The sequence below is a fragment of the Fundulus heteroclitus genome, unplaced genomic scaffold (assembly GCF_011125445.2).
Source record: "Fundulus heteroclitus isolate FHET01 unplaced genomic scaffold, MU-UCD_Fhet_4.1 scaffold_58, whole genome shotgun sequence".
Classification (NCBI taxonomy): Eukaryota; Metazoa; Chordata; class Actinopteri; order Cyprinodontiformes; family Fundulidae; genus Fundulus; species Fundulus heteroclitus.
In genome coordinates this window covers 2,056,775-2,078,915 of record NW_023397011.1, presented here as the reverse complement: position 1 = coordinate 2,078,915, position 22,141 = coordinate 2,056,775, and the positions used below count along the sequence as shown (strand labels likewise).

The 22,141-nt window shown below is 43.9% G+C and overlaps 2 protein-coding genes across 2 annotated transcripts in view; one reads left to right on the top strand and one right to left on the bottom strand.

The window, feature by feature from the left end:
* LOC105921030 (60S ribosomal protein L22) overlaps positions 1-22,141 on the top strand; it is a 44,806-nt gene that overhangs the window by 8,899 nt on the left and 13,766 nt on the right. The window lies entirely within an intron of this gene.
* LOC118561200 lies at positions 6,498-11,801 on the bottom strand. Its single transcript, XM_036133138.1, has 2 exons — positions 10,818-11,801; positions 6,498-7,002 (listed from the first exon to the last, which is right to left on the bottom strand). Exons 1-2 carry the CDS (start codon positions 11,438-11,440, stop codon positions 6,876-6,878), a joined length of 750 nt encoding a protein of 249 aa, XP_035989031.1. The 5' UTR covers positions 11,441-11,801; the 3' UTR covers positions 6,498-6,875.

The window sequence follows — 22,141 nt, the reverse complement described above, 5'->3', positions numbered from 1 at the left end:
TCAACCGGTGATCCTGAGCACAACCATGTTAGCGGCTAATGGTTAGCATGTTGCTAATTGGAAGTAGCTCTAGGAAGCTCGGACAAACTTCTGCTTTACAGAGTCTGTACCTTCTTTATACAGAATGCTCCACAATAAGTTTGGGCCTCGTCACGTAAAGCATCTCCAAGTTAGGAGGTGTCAAACATCCAATGCTTTTCAATGGGGGTGAAACCCCTTATACTCCCTAGAAATGCAGGCCCACATATGGCAACAGTATATTCAAGTTTGAAATTCTACTTATGCTTTGTTAAACGATTCAGTGTTTAGAATGAGTTAGGAAATGTGTGGTGCCTTTCCCTCAGTTTTTTCTTCTTCTAATAATTCAGCTATTGTTCTTTCATGTTCAAATTCTTCAACTCTTTCAAATTCTTCAACTTTTTCAACTTCTTCAACTTTTTCAACTTCTTCAATGCTTTTCAGCTATTTTTTCTCTTCTTCAAAGATCTTCTGCATCTTTTGCTCAATCATTCAGCAATCTGCATTCACAGTGCATTTTCGCAGGAAATGAAAATTTTTCTAGTTACTGTGAATGCAGTAGGCATTCACAGTTCTTGAGATCCTGTTTCTCTTTATTCTTTATTATTATTATTATTATTATTCCTGTTTATTCTTCCAAATGCGTTTTTACTGTTTAAACTTTGCTTCCCTTCTCCTCCTACAATTTTTCTCAGATTTCAACCATTCAACTTTTAAACTATTCAGCTTCTTCTGGAATGGATGGCTATGTCTTTTTGTACTTTTAACTCTTCAACTTTTTAAAATATTCAGCTTTTTCTGCAAATTTTCAGCTTTTTTTCTCCCATAGGAAATGAATGTAATTCACTAAAATTCCGCTCATTTCAGCTGCTTTTTGACAGCTTACTGCTTCAGCCTACTTTCAGCTAGAAACGCCATTCAACTTTTAAAATGTAGTGATATCTTTCAGCTATTATGGTCTATTTCAGCTTTTTCATATCTTTTACCATTTTCATATAGTACCTCCTTAAAATAATTTTGAATTTTCAAGAAATTCAGCAAATAACATGCGTTGCTATGGTCGTCAAGGAGGCAGTTATAGAGTGCGCACTCTAGAAATTCAACAAATTCTTCTTCTCCGAACAACTTCTTCTCACTCGCTCAATTTTCAACCTATCCACATGAATTATACATCAAAACGTAGGAATTTTTGTCTGGATTCAGGAAATGTAACCCTCATTGGTGTAGCATTTATAGAATTTTCGCAAATCACCTCAGAGCGACACAAACCCGAAACCTCCCCCATTCATTTCCTATGGAGCGGTTTTGAAAAATGACGTCTGAAAATCCAAAACATCACACGTTTTCGCATCGTCGCTACTCCAAAACCGTTTGATGTACAGGCATGAGACTTTCACATATGAATGTCCCAACCCTTCTGGCACTCACAAAAAAGGAATTTTGTGGATAACTGTTACGGTTATGGGACTTATTGTGGGCAAAGTGTCTGCACTTGAGTAGACTTGCCCCCTGCAGGTGTGTGAGTGAGTTTCCATGACGACGGAACTCTGAGGGCCAGAGGGAGAGGATCAATTGAGATACAATGGCAACTTTCGACGCTCACCGCAGTTGCTGTGATTAATGTAGGAATCTGAAATTCGCACAGTCACTTCCTCTTGACATTTTAAAATTTTCAAGTGACTTTCAGCTATGTGTCATTTTTCTTTCCTATTTTGGATTTCACATGCTTTCTTATTGGGCCTTTGCTTCCAACAGGACCTGGCATGATGCCCAGACACGACCCAATTGGCCAATACAGCACCACCCACCTGTGGGAAATGGCGCTACTGACCATTTTGGTCAAATATTGAGTTCTGGGCCCAGATGTGGTGAGGCTGAGTTGCTAAAGGAGGCCAATCTGACCCATGAACTTTGGTGACGTTTGGCGACATTAAGTATTGGCACCCCTATTTGAGGCACTTCCCAGTACAGGATTTGGACCAAACATACAGAGTACAATCACCCGGTGATCCTGAGCACAACCATGTTAGCGGCTAACGGTTAGCATGTTGCTAATTGTAAGTAGCTCTAGGAAGCTAGGACAAACTTCTGCTTTACAGAGTCTGTACCTCCTTTATACAGAATGCTCCACAATAAGTTTGGGCCTCGTCACGTAAAGCATCTCCAATTTAGGAGGTGTCAAACATTCAATGCTTTTCAATGGGGGCGAAACCCCTTATACTCCCTAGAAATGCAGGCCCACATATGGCTACAGTATATTAAAGTTTGAAATTCTACTTCTGCTTTGTTCAACGATTCAGTGTTTAGAATGAGTTAGGAAATGTTTGGTGCCTTTCCCTCAGTTTTTTCTTCTTCTAATCATTCAGCTATTGTTCTTTCATGTTCAAATCCTTCAACTCTTTCAAATTCTTCAACTTTTTGAACTTCTTCAACTTTTTCAACTTCTTCAATGCTTTTCAGCTATTTTTTCTCTTCTTCAAAGATCTTCTGCATCTTTTGCTTAATCATTCAGCTATCTGCATTCACAGTGCATTTTCGCAGGAAATGCAAATTTTTCTAGTTCCTGTTTATTCTTCCAAATGCGTTTTTACTGTTTAAACTTTGCTTCGCTTCTCCTCCTACAATTTTTCTCCGATTTCAACCATTCAACTTTTAAACTATTCAGCTTCTTCTGGAATGGATGGCTATGTCTTTTTGTACTTTTAACTCTTCAACTTTTTAAAATATTCAGCTTTTTCTGCAAATTTTCAGCTTTTTTTCTCCCATAGGAAATGAATGTAATTCACTAAAATTCCGCTCATTTCAGCTGCTTTTTGACAGCTTACTGCTTCAGCCTACTTTCAGCTAGAAACGCCATTCAACTTTTAAAATGTAGTGATATCTTTCAGCTATTATGGTCTATTTCAGCTTTTTTCATATCTTTTACCATTTTCATATAGTACCCTCCTTAAAATAATTTTGGCTTTTCAAGAAATTCAGCAAATAACATGCGTTGCTATGGTCGTCAAGGAGGCAGTTATAGAGTGCGCACTCTAGAAATTCAACAAATTCTTCATCTCCGAACAACTTCTTCTCACTCACTCAATTTTCAACCTATCCACATAAATTATACATCAAAACGTAGGAATTTTTGTCTGGATTCAGGAAATGTAACCCTCATTGGTGTAGCATTTATAGATTTTTCGCAAATCACCTCAGAGCGACACAAACCCGAAACCTCCCCCATTCATTTCCTATGGAGCGGTTTTGAAAAATGACGTCTGAAAATCCAAAACATCACACGTTTTCGCATCGTCGCTACTCCTAAACCGTTTGATGTACAGGCATGAGACTTTCACATATGAATGTCCCAACCCTTCTGGCACTCACAAAAAAGAAATTTTGTGGATAACTGTTACGGTTTTTCCGCAGGAACAATTTGTTCGGGAAGTAGCGAATTTGCAAAATCCTGAAGACGCTTTGGACCTCCATCACCCCAAATGATCCACTTTTTTACATTGTTGCTGTGCCTACACCGATTTTTGGACAAACATAAAAATGAGCAACATAGTCCTCAAAAGCCTGCTGATACTCACATTGAAATAATTGTTTTGATATCTCTTATACTTTTTCAGCTAGAGCGATTTGTTCGGGACTGTTTTTAGAGGATTTTGGAAATTCCTTAAAAACCACCTTTAGATCATAATTTTTTACGCCTTTATTAAACTTTTTCCAGCAAAAAACGATAGCTTTTCTTCTTCCCCTATCCGTTACGAACTAAACGCAGAAAAAATTACGTCTCTACCATTTAGGGATCAGGAGATATGAAGCGTTGTTCGGGGCAAAGTTCTCCATTATAATCCAATGGGACTTATTGTGAGCAAAGTCTCTGCACTTCGGTAGACTCGCCCGCTGCAGGTGTGTCAGTGAGTTTCCATGACGATGGAACTCTGAGGGCCAGAGGGAGAGGATCAATTGAGATAGAATGGCAACTTTCGACGCTCACCGCAGTTGCTGTGATTAATGTAGGAATCTGAAATTCGCAGTCACTTCCTCTTGACATTTTAAAATTTTCAAGTGACTTTCAGCGATATGTCACTTTTTTGTCCAGTTTTGGATTTCACATGCTTTCCTATTGGGCCTTTGCTTCCAACAGGACCTGGCATGATGCCCAGACACGACCCAATTGGCCAATACAGCACCACCCACCTATGGGAAATGGCGCAACACGCCATTTTGTTCAAATATTGAGTTCTGGGCCCAGATGTGGTGAGGCTGAGTTGCTAAAGGAGGCCAATCTGACCCATGAACTTCGGTGACGTTTGGCAACATTAAGTATTGGCACCCCTATTTGAGGCACTTCCCAGTACAGGATTTGGACCAAACTGACAGAGTACAATCACCCGGTGATCCTGAGCACAACCATGTTAGCGGCTAATGGTTAGCATGTTGCTAATTGGAAGTAGCTCTAGGAAGCTCGGACAAACTTCTGCTTTACAGAGTCTGTACCTCCTTTATACAGAATGCTCCACAATAAGTTTGGGCCTCGTCATGTAAAGCATCTCCAAGTTAGGAGGTGTCAAACATCCAATGCTTTTTCAATGGGGGGCGAAACCCCTTATACTCCCTAGAAATGCAGCCCCACAATATGGCTACAGTATATTCAAGTTTGAAATTCTACTTCTGCTTTGTTAAACGATTCAGTGTTTAGAATGAGTTAGGAAATGTTTGGTGCCTTTCCCTCAGTTTTTTCTTCTTCTAATCATTCAGCTATTGTTCTTTCATGTTCAAATTCTTCAACTCTTTCAAATTCTTCAACTTTTTCAACTTCTTCAACTTTTTCAACTTCTTCAATGCTTTTCAGCAATTTTTTCTCTTCTTCAAAGATCTTCTGCATCTTTTGCTCAATCATTCAGCTATCTGCATTCACAGTGCATTTTCGCGGGAAATGCAAATTTTTCTAGTTACTGTGAATGCAGTAGGCATTCACAGTTCTTGAGATCCTGTTTCTCTTTATTCTTTATTCTTCTTCTTCTTCTTAGTGTTTATTCTTCCTAATGCGTTTTTCCTGTTTAAAGTTTGATTCGCTTCTCCTCCTACAATTTTTCTCCGATTTCAACCATTCAACTTTTAAACTATTCAGCTTCTTCTGGAATGGATGGCTATGTCTTTTTTGTACTTTTAACTCTTCAACTTTTTAAAATATTCAGCTTTTTCTGCAAATTTTCAGCTTTTTTTCTCCCATAGGAAATGAATGTAATTCACTAAAATTCCGCTCATTTCAGCTGCTTTTTGACAGCTTACTGCTTCAGCCTACTTTCAGCTAGAAACGCCATTCAACTTTTAAAATGTAGTGATATCTTTCAGCTATTATGGTCTATTTCAGCTTTTTCATATCTTTTACCATTTTCATATAGTACCTCCTTAAAATAATTTTGGCTTTTCAAGAAATTCAGCAAATAACATGCGTTGCTATGGTCGTCAAGGAGGCAGTTATAGAGTGCGCACTCTAGAAATTCAACAAATTCTTCTTCTCCGAACAACTTCTTCTCACTCGCTCAATTTTCAACCTATCCACATAAATTATACATCAAAACGTAGGAATTTTTGTCTGGATTCAGGAAATGTAACCCTCATTGGTGTAGCATTTATAGATTTTTCGCAAATCACCTCAGAGCGACACAAACCCGAAACCTCCCCCATTCATTTCCTATGGAGCGGTTTTGAAAAATGACGTCTGAAAATCCAAAACATCACACGTTTTCGCATCGTCGCTACTCCTAAACCGTTTGATGTACAGGCATGAGACTTTCACATATGAATGTCCCAACCCTTCTGGCACTCACAAAAAAGGAATTTTGTGAATAACTGTTACGGTTTTTCCGCAGGAACAATTTGTTCGGGAGTAGCAAATTTGCAAAATCCTCAAAACGCTTTGGAGCTGCATTTTTCCAAATGATCCACTTTTTTACATCGTCGCTGTGCCTACACCGATTTTTGTACAAACATAAAAATGGGCAACATAGTCGTCAAAAGCCTGCTGATACTCACAGTGAAAGAATTATTTTGATATCTCTTATACTTTTTCAGCTACAGCGATTTGTTCGGGACCGTATTTAGAGGATTTTGGAAATTCCTTAAAAATCCTCTTTATATCTATAGGTTACTGGCGTAACCCCGGTTCTCAGAGTAGCATGAGTGAGATGTCTCACTATGGGATACGCCCCTGCTGCGTATTCCTCAGAAGCATATATCTCATTACGCCAATCCTGATTGGCTGGTGATCGCGACGTCTGCGTCACTCCTCCTATAAGTAGCCTTGCGCTACGACGCTACGTCATTCGAAATAAGTACCTCTTCTCGCTTCGCCCCAGCAAGAAGGGTTGTCTGGTGAGACATCTCACTCATGCTACTCTGAGAACCGGGGTTACGCCAGTAACCTATAGTTCTCATTCATAGCATTCGTTTCGATGTCTCACTATGGGATATTGAGACTCCCGTATTGCCAGACTTCTTATCTCTAGCGACCCCCAGCACTAGGATGTGCCTGCCCCAGTAATGCCTCAGAGTCCAAAACAGCTGAGGCCACACTAGGAACTGAGACATCCAGTTTATAGAACCGAGCAAAAGCGAGCGGTGAAGACCAACTCGCTGCTGCACATATGTCCTGAATGGGCACTCCCCTAAAGAGGGCCCAGGACGTCGCCAAGCCCCTAGTGGAGTGGGCCCGTAGACCACCCGGGGCCTGGAGACCCTGGCTTGTATAAGACAGCGCAATTGCCCCCACAATCCAGTGGGAGAGCCGCTGTTTAGAGATGGGCTTGCCCTTAAAAGGCTTTGCCCAGGACACAAAGAGCTGATCACTCCTTCGGAAACCGCTAGTCCTGTCCACGTAGGCCCGTAGGGCCCGGACGGGACAAAGCTTGTTCAGCCGCTGTTCCTCTGAAGAGGAAAAGGGAGGCGGAGAGAAGGCTGTGAGAATAATTGGAGAAAACGAGCCCACCACTTTAGGTACAAAGGCTGGGTTGGGCTGCAGTGAGACCTTAGCATCTCCTGGACCGAAGATGGTGCAGGAGGGGTTCACCGACAGAGCATGGAGGTCACCTACCCGTTTAGTAGATACCAACGCTAACAGCAGAACTGTCTTGAGGGACAGATGCTTGAGATCAGCCTCCTCCAAAGGCTCAAATGGAGGGTTCGCGAGGCCATCCAGTACCATTGTCAGGTCCCATGGAGGTGCCAGGGATCTGGTCACCGGCAGAAGCCTACGCGCTCCCTTCATAAAACGGCCCACCAAGGGGTGTTGGCTGGCCGTTTTGCCCTCAAAGCCCACGTGGCATGCGGAAATAGCTGCCAGGTAAACCTTAATTGTGGAGAAAGACATTCTTTTGTCAATCAGCTCTTGCAAGAATGACAAAATTTCCCCAACGGGACACTGAAAAGGGACAGAATCCCTGTTGGAGCACCATCTTTCAAAATTGCTCCATTTGCAGTCATATAGGGACCTGGTGGAGGGAGCTCTAGCGCTCTGAATGGTATGTATAACATTCTGAGGCAACCCTGCTGTGTTTAAATTATACCACTCACGGGCCAGGCCCATAGTTTTAGGCGTTCTGGGTGAGGGTGAAACACCGTCCCCTTCGCCTGAGACAGCATGTCTACTCGTAGCGGGAGTTGCCAAGGCTGTCCTCTCAGGAGCTGATATACCTCCGCTAACCAGTGCATTGCTGGCCAATGTGGAGCTATCAGGATCAGCGAGTGGCGATGCTCCCTCACTCTGGCGAGAGTGGGGGAAATCAAAGCCAGCGGAGGAAAAGCGTACAGCAGAACGTGGGGCCACTTGTGCGCCAGCGCGTCCACGCCGAGCGGTGCGTTCTGATCGCGCATCGAGAAGAACTGCGGACACTGAGTGTTCTCGTTGGAGGCGAACAGGTCCACTGTTGCCCTGCCAAAACGGGACCACACCTGTTCCACTATTGCTGGATGCAGAGTCCAATCCCCGTATAATGGGGCGCCTCTGGACAGCATATCCGCCCCGCAGTTCAGAACCCCCGGTACATGGGTAGCTCTGAGTGAAAGGAGATGCTTGCTGCTCCATAAAATCAGCTTGTAAGCTAGTGCATGCAACCGAAGGGAACGCAATCCCCCCTGACGGTTGATGTAAGCCACTGTTGTCGTGTTGTCGGTTCTCACAAGGACGTGACAACCGCTGATGAGCGGGAGGAAGCGCTTCAGCGAGAGAAAAACCGCTAAGAGCTCCAGATAATTTATGTGGAACTGTCGGAGGCTCTGGCTCCATAGGCCTCTTACACACCGACCCTCGTGAATTCCACCCCATCCTGACATGCTCGCGTCCGTCGTGATCACCTTTCGTGACACAATCGGACCCAGCGGCACACCCTGCTCTAAAAAGGTTGGACGGCGCCAGGGGCGCAGCGCCCTGATGCACTCCGAGGTGACAACCACCCGTCGCGCCCCGTGCCGCGCGGGATGAAGCCTGAGTGCGGCTACCCAGCGCTGAAATCCTCTCATATGCAGACGGCCGAGGGGAACAACCAGAATGACGGAAGCCATCAAACCTAGCAGCCGCAGGCACAATCTGAAAGGGACTGCCCTGAGCAGACAGAATGAGGCGAGGCAGGACCTCAGCCTGAGCACTCTGTCTGAGGACAGACGAGCGGTGAGTGAGACCGAATTCAGCTCCAGACCCAGAAAGATGATATTCTGTGTCGGGGCTAAAACACTCTTTTCGTGGTTCAGCACAAAACCCAGATCGAGCAGGTGTCGAACGAGTATCTGTGTGTGCGTCACCGCCTCCCTCTGTGACCGAGCCAGAAGGAGCCAGTCGTCCAGATATGTGGCCAAGCGGATACCCTGCTTCCTCAGCGGAGCAATCGCCGCTTCGGTGCAGCGCACAAACACTCTTGGGCTCAGGGAGAGCCCGAACGGGAGCACTGTGTATTCGTAACAGACGCCCTGAAAAGCGAATCTCAGATATTTCCTGTGTGGTGGGTACACAGAAATATGGAAATACGCGTCCTTCAGGTCGATCGAGGTGAACCAGTCGCCTCGACGCACCAGACGTACCAGGGATGCGTGTGTGAGCATCCTGAATTTGTATTTCCGGAGATAACCGTTCAGAGCTCTCAAGTCCAGGATAGGGCGAATTCCTTTCCCTCCCCGTTTCGGGATCAGAAAATACCTGGAGTAGAAGCCGCTGTGTTTCTGCTCTGCGGGGACAGGACTGATAGCCCCTTTCCTCAGCAGCGAGGAGATTTCCTCCTGCAGCGCGCGAGCAGATTCTCCCTCCGCCTGAGTGGGAACTATGCCCGAAAAGCGAGGGGGAATCCTGGCAAACTGAAGCCGGTAACCCCGTGTCACGGTCCGCTGAACCCAGGCTGACGTCGTGAGGGAAGCCCATCTGTCTCTTTGGGCGGAGGGTGACGTCATTACTGGGTCTCCCTCCGGTCTCAAAGGCGGACTTACAGGGCCCCCTAGCGGCAGGGCAGGGACGTCGCGAGTGGACGGTACTGCGCCTGCGCAGGGAGCCGACTGCATCACGGAGCCGGTCCCAACCTGCTGCCTGTGGGGATGAGGTGTCCCCCGCAGGAGCAGTGATGTGACCAATCCGTTTATTTTTATTTTTTGTGTTTTCATCTGCGCCCTCGACCATCGGTCTGGATGCGACAGGACAACAAGGTTTATTTTCGAACATGTGTGCGTGCTTGCGCAACTCGCAGGGACAGGAACAGCCGCCGCATCTCTCGCGCTTCCTCGTCCTCTGGCTGGGGAAACCGCTCGCAGCCGAGGTCTCGAGGGACACACATTCGTTAGCGGGTCGTGTAGAACCGGTGAACGGGGAACGTCCAGTTCTAGCACCCTTGAGAGGGCCGCGTCGTCAGGCCGTCCTCTTCTTCCTCCTGACCTGGTGGCTGGAGGCTTGCGCCGGCTGGCCCGCAGGGGGAGTTACCGGAGGCCTTGACGGTTTTCCCGACCAGCCCTGTCTGCCTCCTTGGGCGGAAGGGACCGATGGAGCGGGCTGGGGTTTCGGCCGTCTGGGGATCTTGAAGGGAGGGGGCCGGGGCGTCGCCTGGGCATAGGACTGCCCTGCTGTCGCCTGAGGGGAAGGTTCCGTCTTCCTTGGTAGGCAGAAACGGAGCGCTTCGTCCTCCTTCTTTCGGGCCTCGCACCGCTGCTGCATTGAAGCCAGCGCGGACCCGAAGATGCCTTCCGGCACGATAGGCATGTCCAAGATCTCCTCCTTCTCTCGGTCCGACAGGTTGGTCAGGTTGAGCCACCTGGCTCTCTCCTGCAGCACCATCATCCCCATGGATTTTCCCGTGGCTTGGACTGCGCAGCGCTGTACGCGGAGGCAAAGGTCCGTAATCACGGTAATTTCATCCCACACGTCAGGGTCCGGTTTGGCGGCCATGTCCTCACACAGTTCCGCTTGGTATGCGGAAAGCATGGAGGACACGTTCAGCGCTCTCACCGCGACCGCCGCTGCCCTATACCCCCTGTCCGTCAGGGCGGACTGGAAGCGGTCTGCCTTGGACGGTAACGTGGGGCTCTTCGAGGACGTCGGCAGCCGTGGATGCAGGTGTGCTGCTACCAACGGCTCCATTGGGGGCATACGCTGGATGCCCAGCTTTTCCATGCCCTCAAAGTCCAGGGAAGAGGCTCCTTGAATTTGTGTTTTCCCGCTGAACGGACGGTCCTTCCAGGAGACCGCTACTTCGTCCAGAAGCTCAGGGAAAACGGGGAGCAGTTGTCTGGTCGCCCTGGTGGCCTGAGGCAATCTCTTCCCTTCGTAGCGGGATCTGGAGGTCTCCGCTACGATTTCAGGCCATGGGATGTTGAGTCTGGATGCAGCGCGTTTGCACACTGACTGCATGTCCAGGTTCATGGCGGGAGAGGCTGCCGCACTCTCCCCGCCCTCCCGGGTAACCGACGGCGCGCACGGCTTTGCAGCCTGCGGGCTCGGGATGAAAAATCCGTCATCCTCGTCGTCTTCCTCTGAAATGAGGAGCTCCGAGATGGCGTCATCTTCATCCTCGTAATCCAGCACCAAGACGTCTTCCGCGGGCGAGAGCGCCGTGGCCAAATCTGCCTGGGAACCCCAGCTGGCCGCGGCGTCTGGTCCGTGGGTGACGTCTTCTTCGACCCTGTCGTCGTCGTTGGGCGGCGGCCCACACGAAGACAGACACGGGTCTTTGCCGGAGAGGCTAGCTTGGCGCGCTAGCCGTCTCCGGAGGGTCTTCATAGTGAAGCGGGAACAGTCCGCACATGAGCCTGGGGCTTCCACCGCCAGGCGGGCATGTTCCAGCCCCAGACATTGCGAGCACACCTGGTGTGGGTCCTTGCTCGAAATTTTGTTCCCGCAGCCACAGATGCGAGCCTCCGCGCTGCCGCCTCCACTGGTGTGAGGAGAAGCAGGATTCATTTCGGTAGCTGGTGTGCTAGCCGAAATGAAAATCTGAGCTGACTGGTGTGACAGATCAGAACGGATATTAGCTGGCGTGCTAATATTGGCGAACCGTGCTCCAGACTATGGTGAAGGCTGGAGCGGTAGCAGCTAGCGCCCGTTGTCAAGGGGGTTAGCTTAAGTACCCCGACCGTGGACCGTTAAGCTAGACTGCTCTTGAGATGTGCCTCGAAGCGAGAAGAGGTTTTTGAATGACGTAGCGTCGTAGCGCAAGGCTACTTATAGGAGGAGTGACGCAGACGTCGCGATCACCAGCCAATCAGGATTGGCGTAATGAGATATATGCTTCTGAGGAATACGCAGCAGGGGCGTATCCCATAGTGAGACATCGAAACGAATGCTATGAATGAGAACATAATTTTTTACGCCTTTATTAAAATATTTCCAGCAAAAACCGATAGCAAGTCTTCTTCCCCTATCCGTTACGAACTAAACACAGAAAAAAATTACGTCTCTACCATTTAGGGATCAGGAGATATGAAGCACTGTTCGGGGCAAAGTTCTCCATTATAATCCAATGGGACTTATTGTGAGCAAAGTCTCTGCACTTCGGCAGACTCGCCCGCTGCAGGTGTGTCAGTGAGTTTCCATGACGACGGAACTCTGAGGGCCAGAGGGAGAGGATCAATTGAGATAGAATGGCAACTTTCGATGCTCACCGCAGTTGCTGTGATTAATGTAGGGATCTGAAATTCGCACAGTCACTTCCTCTTGACATTTTAAAATTTTCACGTGACTTTCAGCTATGTGTCATTTTTCTGTCGCATTTTGGATTTTACATGCTTTCCTATTGGGTCTTTGCTTCCAGCAGGACCTGGCATGATGCCCAGACACTACCCAATTGGCCAATACAGCACCACCCACCTGTGGGAAATGGCGCTACTGACCATTTTGGTCAAATGTTGAGTTCTGGGCCCAGATGTGGTGAGGCTGAGTTGCTAAAGGAGGCCAATCTGACCCATGAACTTTGGTCACGTTTGGCGACATTAAGTATTGGCACCCCTATTTGAGGCACTTCCCAGTACAGGATTTGGACCAAACTGACAGAGTACAATCACCCGGTGATCCTGAGCACAACCATGTTAGCGGCTAATGGTTAGCATGTTGCTAATTGGAAGTAGCTCTAGGAAGCTCTGACAAACTTCTGCTTTACAGAGTCTGTACTTCCTTTATACAGAATGCTCCACAATAAGTTTGGGCCTCGTCACGTAAAGCATCTCCAAGTTAGGAGGTGTCAAACATCCAATGCTTTTCAATGGGGGCGAAACTCCTTATACTCTCTAGAAATGCAGGCCCACATATGGCAACAGTATATTCAAGTTTGAAATTCTACTTATGCTTTGTTAAACGATTCAGTGTTTAGAATGAGTTAGGAAATGTTTGGTGCCTTTCCCTCAGTTTTTTCTTCTTCGAATAATTCAGCTATTGTTCTTTCATGTTCAAATTCTTCAACTCTTTCAACTTCTTCAACTTTTTCAACTTCTTCAATGCTTTTCAGCTATTTTTTCTCTTCTTCAAAGATCTTCTGCATCTTTTGCTTAATCATTCAGCTATCTGCATTCACAGTGCATTTTCGCAGGAAATGCAAATTTTTCTAGTTACTGTGAATGCAGTAGGCATTCACAGTTCTTGAGATCCTGTTTCTCTTTATTACTGTGAATGCAGTAGGCATTCACAGTTATTGAGATCCTCTTCCGCCTTTTTACTGTTTAAAGTTTGATTCGCTTCTCCTCCTACAGTTTTTCTCCGATTTCAACCATTCAATTTATAAACTATTCAGCTTCTTCTGGAATCGATGGCTATATCTTTTTGTACTTATATCTTTTCAACTTTTTAAAATATTCAGCTTTTTCTGCCCATTTTCAGCTTTTTTTTTCTCCCATAGGAAATGAATGTAATTCACTAAAATTCCGCTCATTTCAGCTGCTTTTTGACAGCTTACTGCTTCAGCCTACTTTCAGCTAGAAACGCCATTCAACTTTTAAAATGTAGTGATATCTTTCAGCTATTATGGTCTATTTCAGCTTTTTCATATCTTTTACCATTTTCATATAGTACCTTCTTAAAATAATTTTGGCTTTTCAAGAAATTCAGCAAATAACATGCGTTGCTATGGTCGTCAAGGAGGCAGTTATAGAGTGCACACTCTAGAAATTCAACAAATTCTTCTTCTCCGAACAACTTCTTCTCACTCGCTCAATTTTCAACCTATCCACATAAATTATACATCAAAACGTAGGAATTTTTGTCTGGAATCAGGAAATGTAACCCTCATTGGTGTAGCATTTATAGATTTTTTTGCAAATCACCTCAGAGCGACACAAACCCGAAACCTCCCCCATTCATTTCCTATGGAGTGGTTTTGAAAAATGACGTCTGAAAATCCAAAACATCACACGTTTTCACATCGTCGCTACTCCTAAACCGTTTGATGTACAGGCATGAGACTTTCGCATATGAATGTCCCAACCCTTCTGGCACTCACAAAAAAGGAATTTTGTGGATAACTGTTACGGTTTTTCCGCAGGAACAATTTGTTCGGGAGTAGCGAATGTGCAAAATCCTGAAAATGCTTTAGAGCTGCATTGTTCCACATGATCCACTTTTTTATATCGTCGCTGTGCCTACACCGATTTTTGTACAAACATAAAAATGAGCAGCATAGTCCTCAAAAGCCTGCTGATACTCACAGTGAAAGAATTAATTTGATATCTCTTATACTTTTTCAGCTAGAGCGATTTGTTCGGGACCGTTTTTAGACGATTTTGGAAATTTCTTAAAAATTTCCTTTAGATCATAATTTGTTACGCCTTTATTAAAATATGTCCAGCAAAAACCAATACCAAGTCTTCTTCCCCTATCCGTTAAGAAAGAAACGCAGAAAAGATTACGTCTCTACCATTTACGGATCAGGAGATATGGAGCGTTGTGCGAGGCAAAGTTCTCCATTATAACCCAATGGGACATATTGTGAGCAAAGTCTCTTCACTTTGGTAGACTGGCTGCTGCAGGTGTGTCAGTGAGTTTCCATGACGACGGAACTCTGAGGCCCAGAGGGAGACGCTCCATTGAGATACAATGGCAACTTTTGACGCCCGCTGCGGCGGCTGTGATTAATGTAGGAATCTGAAATTCGCACAGTCACTTCCTCTTAACATTTTAAAATTTTCAAGTGACTTTCAGCCATGTGTCACTTTTCTGTCCAATTTTGGATTTCAAATGCTTTCCTATTGGGCCTTTGCTTCCATCAGGACCTGGCATGATAACCAGACACAACCCAATTGGCCAATACAGCACCACCCACCTGTGGGAAATGGCGCTACTGACCATTTTGATCAAATGTTGAGTTCTGGGCCCAGGTGTGGTGAGGCTGAGTTGCTAAAGGAGGCCAATCTGACCCATGAACTTTGGTCATGTTTGGCGACATTAAGTATTGGCACCCCTATTTGAGGCACTTCCCAGTACAGGATTTGGACCAAACTGACAGAGTACAATCACCCCGGTGATCCTGAGCACAACCATGTTAGCGGCTAATGGTTAGCATGTTGCTAATCGGAAGTAGCTCTAGGAAGCTCGGACAAACTTCTGCTTTACAGAGTCTATACCTCCTTTATACAGAATGCTCCACAATAAGTTTGGGCCTCGTCACGTAAAGCATCTCCAAGTTAGGAGGTGTCAAACATCCAATGCTTTTCAATGGGGGCGAAACCCCTTATACTCCCTAGAAATGCAGGCCCATATATGGCTACAGTATATTCAAGTTTGAAATTCTACTTCTGCTTTGTTAAACGATTCAGTGTTTAGAATGAGTTAGGAAATGTTTGGTGCCTTTCCCTCAGTTTTTGTCTTCTTTTAATCATTCAGCTATTGTTCTTTCATGTTCAAATTCTTCAACTCTTTCAAATTCTTCAACTTTTTCAACTTCTTCAACTTTTTCAACTTCTTTAATGCTTTTCAGCTATTTTTCTCTTCTGCAAAGATCTTCTGCATCTTTTGCTTAATCATTCATCTATCTGCATTCACAGTGCATTTTCGCAGGAAATGCAAATTTTTCTAGTTCTTTATTCTTCTTCTTCTTCTTAGTGTTTATTCTTCCTAATGCGTTTTTCCTGTTTGAAGTTTGATTCGCTTCTCCTCCTACAATTTTTCTCCGATTTCAACCATTCAACTTTTAAACTATTTAGCTTCTTCTGGAATGGATGGCTATGTCTTTTTGTACTTTTAACTCTTCAACTTTTTAAAATATTCAGCTTTTTCTGCAAATTTTCAGCTTTTTTTCTCCCATAGGAAATGAATGTAATTCACTAAAATTCCGCTCATTTCAGCTGCTTTTTGACAGCTTACTGCTTCAGCCTACTTTCAGCTAGAAACGCCATTCAACTTTTAAAATGTAGTGATATCTTTCAGCTATTATGGTCTATTTCAGCTTTTTCATATCTTTTACCATTTTCATATAGTACCTCCTTAAAATAATTTTGGCTTTTCAAGAAATTCAGCAAATAACATGCGTTGCTATGGTCGTCAAGGAGGCAGTTATAGAGTGCGCACTCTAGAAATTCAACAAATTCTTCTTCTCCGAACAACTTCTTCTCACTCGCTCAATTTTCAACCTATCCACATGAATTATACATCAAAACGTAGGAATTTTTGTCTGGATTCAGGAAATGTAACCGTCATTGGTGTAGCATTTATAGATTTTTCGCAAATCACCTCAGAGCGACACAAACCCGAAACCTCCCCCATTCATTTCCTATGGAGCGGTTTTGAAAAATGACGTCTGAAAATCCAAAACATCACACGTTTTCGCATTGTCGCTACTCCTAAACCGTTTGATGTACAGGCATGAGACTTTCACATATGAATGTCCCAACCCTTCTGGCACTCACAAAAAAGGAATTTTGTGGATAACTGTTACGGTTTTTCCGCAGGAACAATTTGTTCGGGAGTAGCGAATTTGCAAAAACCTGAAGACGCTTTGGACCTCCATCACCCCAAATGATCCACTTTTTTACATCGTCGCTGTGCCTACACCGATTTTTGTACAAACATAAAAATGAGCAACATAGTCCTCAAAAGCCTGCTGATACTCACAGTGAAAGAATTAATTTGATATCTCTTATACTTTTTCAGCTAGAGTGATTTGTTCGGGACTGTTTTTAGAGGATTTTGCAAATTCCTTAAAAAAACCCCTTTAGATCATAATTTTTTACGCCTTTATTAAAATATTTCCAGCAAAAACCGATAGCAAGTCTTCTTCCCCTATCCGTTAAGAAAGAAACGCAGAAAAGATTACGTCTCTACCATTTACGGATCAGGAGATATGGAGCGTTGTGCGAGGCAAAGTTCTCCATTATAACCCAATGGGACATATTGTGAGCAAAGTCTCTGCACTTTGGTAGACTGGCCGCTGCAGGTGTGTGAGTGAGTTACCATGACGACGGAACTCTAAGGGCCAGAGGGAGAGGATCAATTGAGATACAATGGCAACTTTCGACGCTCACCGCAGTTGCTGTGATTAATGTAGGAATCTGAAATTCGCACATTCACTTCCTCTTGACATTTTAAAATTTTCAAGTGACTTTCAGCTATGTGTCATTTTTCTACTCCATTTTGGATTTCACATGCTTTCCTATTTGGCCTTTGCTTCCAACAGGACCTGGCATGATGCCCAGACACGACCCAATTGGCCAATACAGCACCACCCACCTGTGGGAAATGGCGCTACTGAACATTTTGGTCAAATATTGAGTTCTGGGCCCAGATGTGGTGAGGCTGAGTTGCTAAAGAAGGCCAATCTGACCCATGAACTTTGGTGACGTTTGGCGACATTAAGTATTGGCACCCCTATTTGAGGCACTTCCCAGTACAGGATTTGGACCAAACTCACAGAGTACAATCACCCGGTGATCCTGAGCACAACCATGTTAGCGGCTAATGGTTAGCATGTTGCTAATTGGAAGTAGCTCTAGGAAGCTCGGACAAACTTCTGCTTTACAGAGTCTGTACCTCCTTTATACAGAATGCTCCACAATAAGTTTGGGCCTCGTCACGTAAAGCATCTCCAAGTTAGGAGGTGTCAAACATCCAATGCTTTTCAATGGGGGCGAAACCCCTTATGCTCCTAGAAATGCAGGCCCACATATGGCTACAGTATATTCAAGTTTGAAATTCTACTTCTGCTTTGTTAAATGATTCAGTGTTTAGAATGAGTTAGGAGATGTTTGGTGCCATTCCCTTAGTTTATTTCTTCTTCTAATCATTCAGCTATTGTTCTTTCATGTTCAAATTCTCCAACTTTTTCAAATTCTTCAACTTTTTCAACTTCTTCAATGCTTTTCAGCTATTTTTTTCTCTTCTTCAAAGATCTTCTGCATCTTTTGCTCAATCATTCAGCTATCTGCATTCACAGTGCATTTTCGCAGGAAATGCAAATTTTTCTAGTTCCTGTTTATTCTTCCAAATGCGTTTTTACTGTTTAAACTTTGCTTCGCTTCTCCTCCTATAATTTTTCTCCGATTTCAACCATTCAACTTTTAAACTATTCAGCTTCTTCTGGAATGGATGGCTATGTCTTTTTGTACTTTTAACTCTTCAACTTTTTAAAATATTCAGCTTTTTCTGCAAATTTTCAGCTTTTTTTCTCCCATAGGAAATGAATGTAATTCACTAAAATTCCGCTCATTTCAGCTGCTTTTTGACAGCTTACTGCTTCAGCCTACTTTCAGCTAGAAACGCCATTCAACTTTTAAAATGTAGTGATATCTTTCAGCTATTATGGTCTATTTCAGCTTTTTCATATCTTTTACCATTTTCATATAGTACCTCCTTAAAATAATTTTGGCTTTTCAAGAAATTCAGCAAATAACATGCGTTGCTATGGTCGTCAAGGAGGCAGTTATAGAGTGCGCACTCTAGAAATTCAACAAATTCTTCTTCTCCGAACAACTTCTTCTCACTCGCTCAATTTTCAACCTATCCACATGAATTATACATCAAAACGTAGGAATTTTTGTCTGGATTCAGGAAATGTAACCGTCATTGGTGTAGCATTTATAGATTTTTCGCAAATCACCTCAGAGCGACACAAACCCGAAACCTCCCCCATTCATTTCCTATGGAGCGGTTTTGAAAAATGACGTCTGAAAATCCAAAACATCACACGTTTTCGCATTGTCGCTACTCCTAAACCGTTTGATGTACAGGCATGAGACTTTCACATATGAATGTCCCAACCCTTCTGGCACTCACAAAAAAGGAATTTTGTGGATAACTGTTACGGTTTTTCCGCAGGAACAATTTGTTCGGGAGTAGCGAATTTGCAAAAACCTGAAGACGCTTTGGACCTCCATCACCCCAAATGATCCACTTTTTTACATCGTCGCTGTGCCTACACCGATTTTTGTACAAACATAAAAATGAGCAACATAGTCCTCAAAAGCCTGCTGATACTCACAGTGAAAGAATTAATTTGATATCTCTTATACTTTTTCAGCTAGAGTGATTTGTTCGGGACTGTTTTTAGAGGATTTTGCAAATTCCTTAAAAAACCCCTTTAGATCATAATTTTTTACGCCTTTATTAAAATATTTCCAGCAAAAACCGATAGCAAGTCTTCTTCCCCTATCCGTTAAGAAAGAAACGCAGAAAAGATTACGTCTCTACCATTTACGGATCAGGAGATATGGAGCGTTGTGCGAGGCAAAGTTCTCCATTATAACCCAATGGGACATATTGTGAGCAAAGTCTCTGCACTTTGGTAGACTGGCCGCTGCAGGTGTGTGAGTGAGTTACCATGACGACGGAACTCTAAGGGCCAGAGGGAGAGGATCAATTGAGATACAATGGCAACTTTCGACGCTCACCGCAGTTGCTGTGATTAATGTAGGAATCTGAAATTCGCACATTCACTTCCTCTTGACATTTTAAAATTTTCAAGTGACTTTCAGCTATGTGTCATTTTTCTACTCCATTTTGGATTTCACATGCTTTCCTATTTGGCCTTTGCTTCCAACAGGACCTGGCATGATGCCCAGACACGACCCAATTGGCCAATACAGCACCACCCACCTGTGGGAAATGGCGCTACTGAACATTTTGGTCAAATATTGAGTTCTGGGCCCAGATGTGGTGAGGCTGAGTTGCTAAAGAAGGCCAATCTGACCCATGAACTTTGGTGACGTTTGGCGACATTAAGTATTGGCACCCCTATTTGAGGCACTTCCCAGTACAGGATTTGGACCAAACTCACAGAGTACAATCACCCGGTGATCCTGAGCACAACCATGTTAGCGGCTAATGGTTAGCATGTTGCTAATTGGAAGTAGCTCTAGGAAGCTCGGACAAACTTCTGCTTTACAGAGTCTGTACCTCCTTTATACAGAATGCTCCACAATAAGTTTGGGCCTCGTCACGTAAAGCATCTCCAAGTTAGGAGGTGTCAAACATCCAATGCTTTTCAATGGGGGCGAAACCCCTTATGCTCCTAGAAATGCAGGCCCACATATGGCTACAGTATATTCAAGTTTGAAATTCTACTTCTGCTTTGTTAAATGATTCAGTGTTTAGAATGAGTTAGGAGATGTTTGGTGCCATTCCCTTAGTTTATTTCTTCTTCTAATCATTCAGCTATTGTTCTTTCATGTTCAAATTCTCCAACTTTTTCAAATTCTTCAACTTTTTCAACTTCTTCAATGCTTTTCAGCTATTTTTTTCTCTTCTTCAAAGATCTTCTGCATCTTTTGCTCAATCATTCAGCTATCTGCATTCACAGTGCATTTTCGCAGGAAATGCAAATTTTTCTAGTTCCTGTTTATTCTTCCAAATGCGTTTTTACTGTTTAAACTTTGCTTCGCTTCTCCTCCTATAATTTTTCTCCGATTTCAACCATTCAACTTTTAAACTATTCAGCTTCTTCTGGAATGGATGGCTATGTCTTTTTGTACTTTTAACTCTTCAACTTTTTAAAATATTCAGCTTTTTCTGCAAATTTTCAGCTTTTTTTCTCCCATAGGAAATGAATGTAATTCACTAAAATTCCGCTCATTTCAGCTGCTTTTTGACAGCTTACTGCTTCAGCCTACTTTCAGCTAGAAACACCATTCAACTTTTAAAATGTAGTGATATCTTTCAGCTATTATGGTCTATTTCAGCTTTTTCATATCTTTTACCATTTTCATATAGTACCTCCTTAAAATAATTTTGGCTTTTCAAGAAATTCAGCAAATAACATGCGTTGCTATGGTCGTCAAGGAGGCAGTTATAGAGTGCGCACTCTAGAAATTCAACAAATTCTTCATCTCCGAACAACTTCTTCTCACTCGCTCAATTTTCAACCTATCCACATAAATTATACATCAAAATGTAGGAATTTTTGTCTGGAATCAGGAAATGTAATCCTCATTGGTGTAGCATTTATAGATTTTTCGCAAATCACCTCAGAGCGACACAAACCCGAAACCTCCCCCATTCAATTCCTATGGAGCGGTTTTGAAAAATGACGTCTGAAAATCCAAAACATCACATGTTTTCGCATCGTCGCTACTCCTAAACCGTTTGATGTACAGGCATGAGACTTTCACATATGAATGTCCCAACCCTTCTGGCACTCACAAAAAAGGAATTTTGTGGATAACTGTTACGGTTTTTCCGCAAGAACAATTTGTTCGGGAGTGGCGGATGTGCAAAATCCTGAAAATGCTTTAGAGCTGCATTTTCTCACATGATCCACTTTTTTACATCGTCGCTGTGCCTACACCGATTTTTGTACAAACATAAAAATGAGCAACATAGTCCTCAAAAGCCTGCTGATACTCACAGTGAAAGAATTAATTTGATATCTCTTATACTTTTTCAGCTAGAGCGATTTGTTCGGGACCGTTTTTGGAGGATTTTGGAAAATTCTTAAAAATGCCGTTTAGATCATAATTTTTTACGCCTTTATTAAACTTTTTCCAGCAAAAAACGATAGCTTTTCTTCTTCCCCTATCCGTTACGAACTAAACGCAGAAAAAATTACGTCTCTACCATTTAGGGATCAGGAGATATGAAGCGTTGTTCGGGGCAAACTTCTCCATTATAATCCAATGGGACTTATTGTGAGCAAAGTCTCTGCACTTGGGTAGACTGGCCGCTGCAGGTGTGTCAGTGAGTTTCCATGACGACGGAACTCTGAGGGCCAGAGGGAGAGGCTCAATTGAGATAGAATGGCAACTTTCGACGCTCACCGCAGTTGCTGTGATTAATGTAGGAATCTGAAATTCGCACAGTCACTTCCTCTTGACATTTTAAAATTTTCAAGTGACTTTCAGCTATGTGTCATTTTTCTATCCCATTTTGGAATTCACATGCTTTCCTATTGGGCCTTTGCTTCCAACAGGACCTGGCATGATGCCCAGACACGACCCAATTGGCCAATACAGCACCACCCACCTGTGGGAAATGGCGCTACTGACCATTTTGGTCAAATGTTGAGTTCTGGGCCCAGATGTGGTGAGGCTGAGTTGCTAAAGGAGGCCAATCTGACCCATGATATTTGGTGACGTTTGGCGACATTAAGTATTGGCACCCCTATTTGAGGCACTTCCCAGTACAGGATTTGGACCAAACTGAGAGAGTACAATCACCCGGTGATCCTGAGCACAACCATGTTAGCGGCTAATG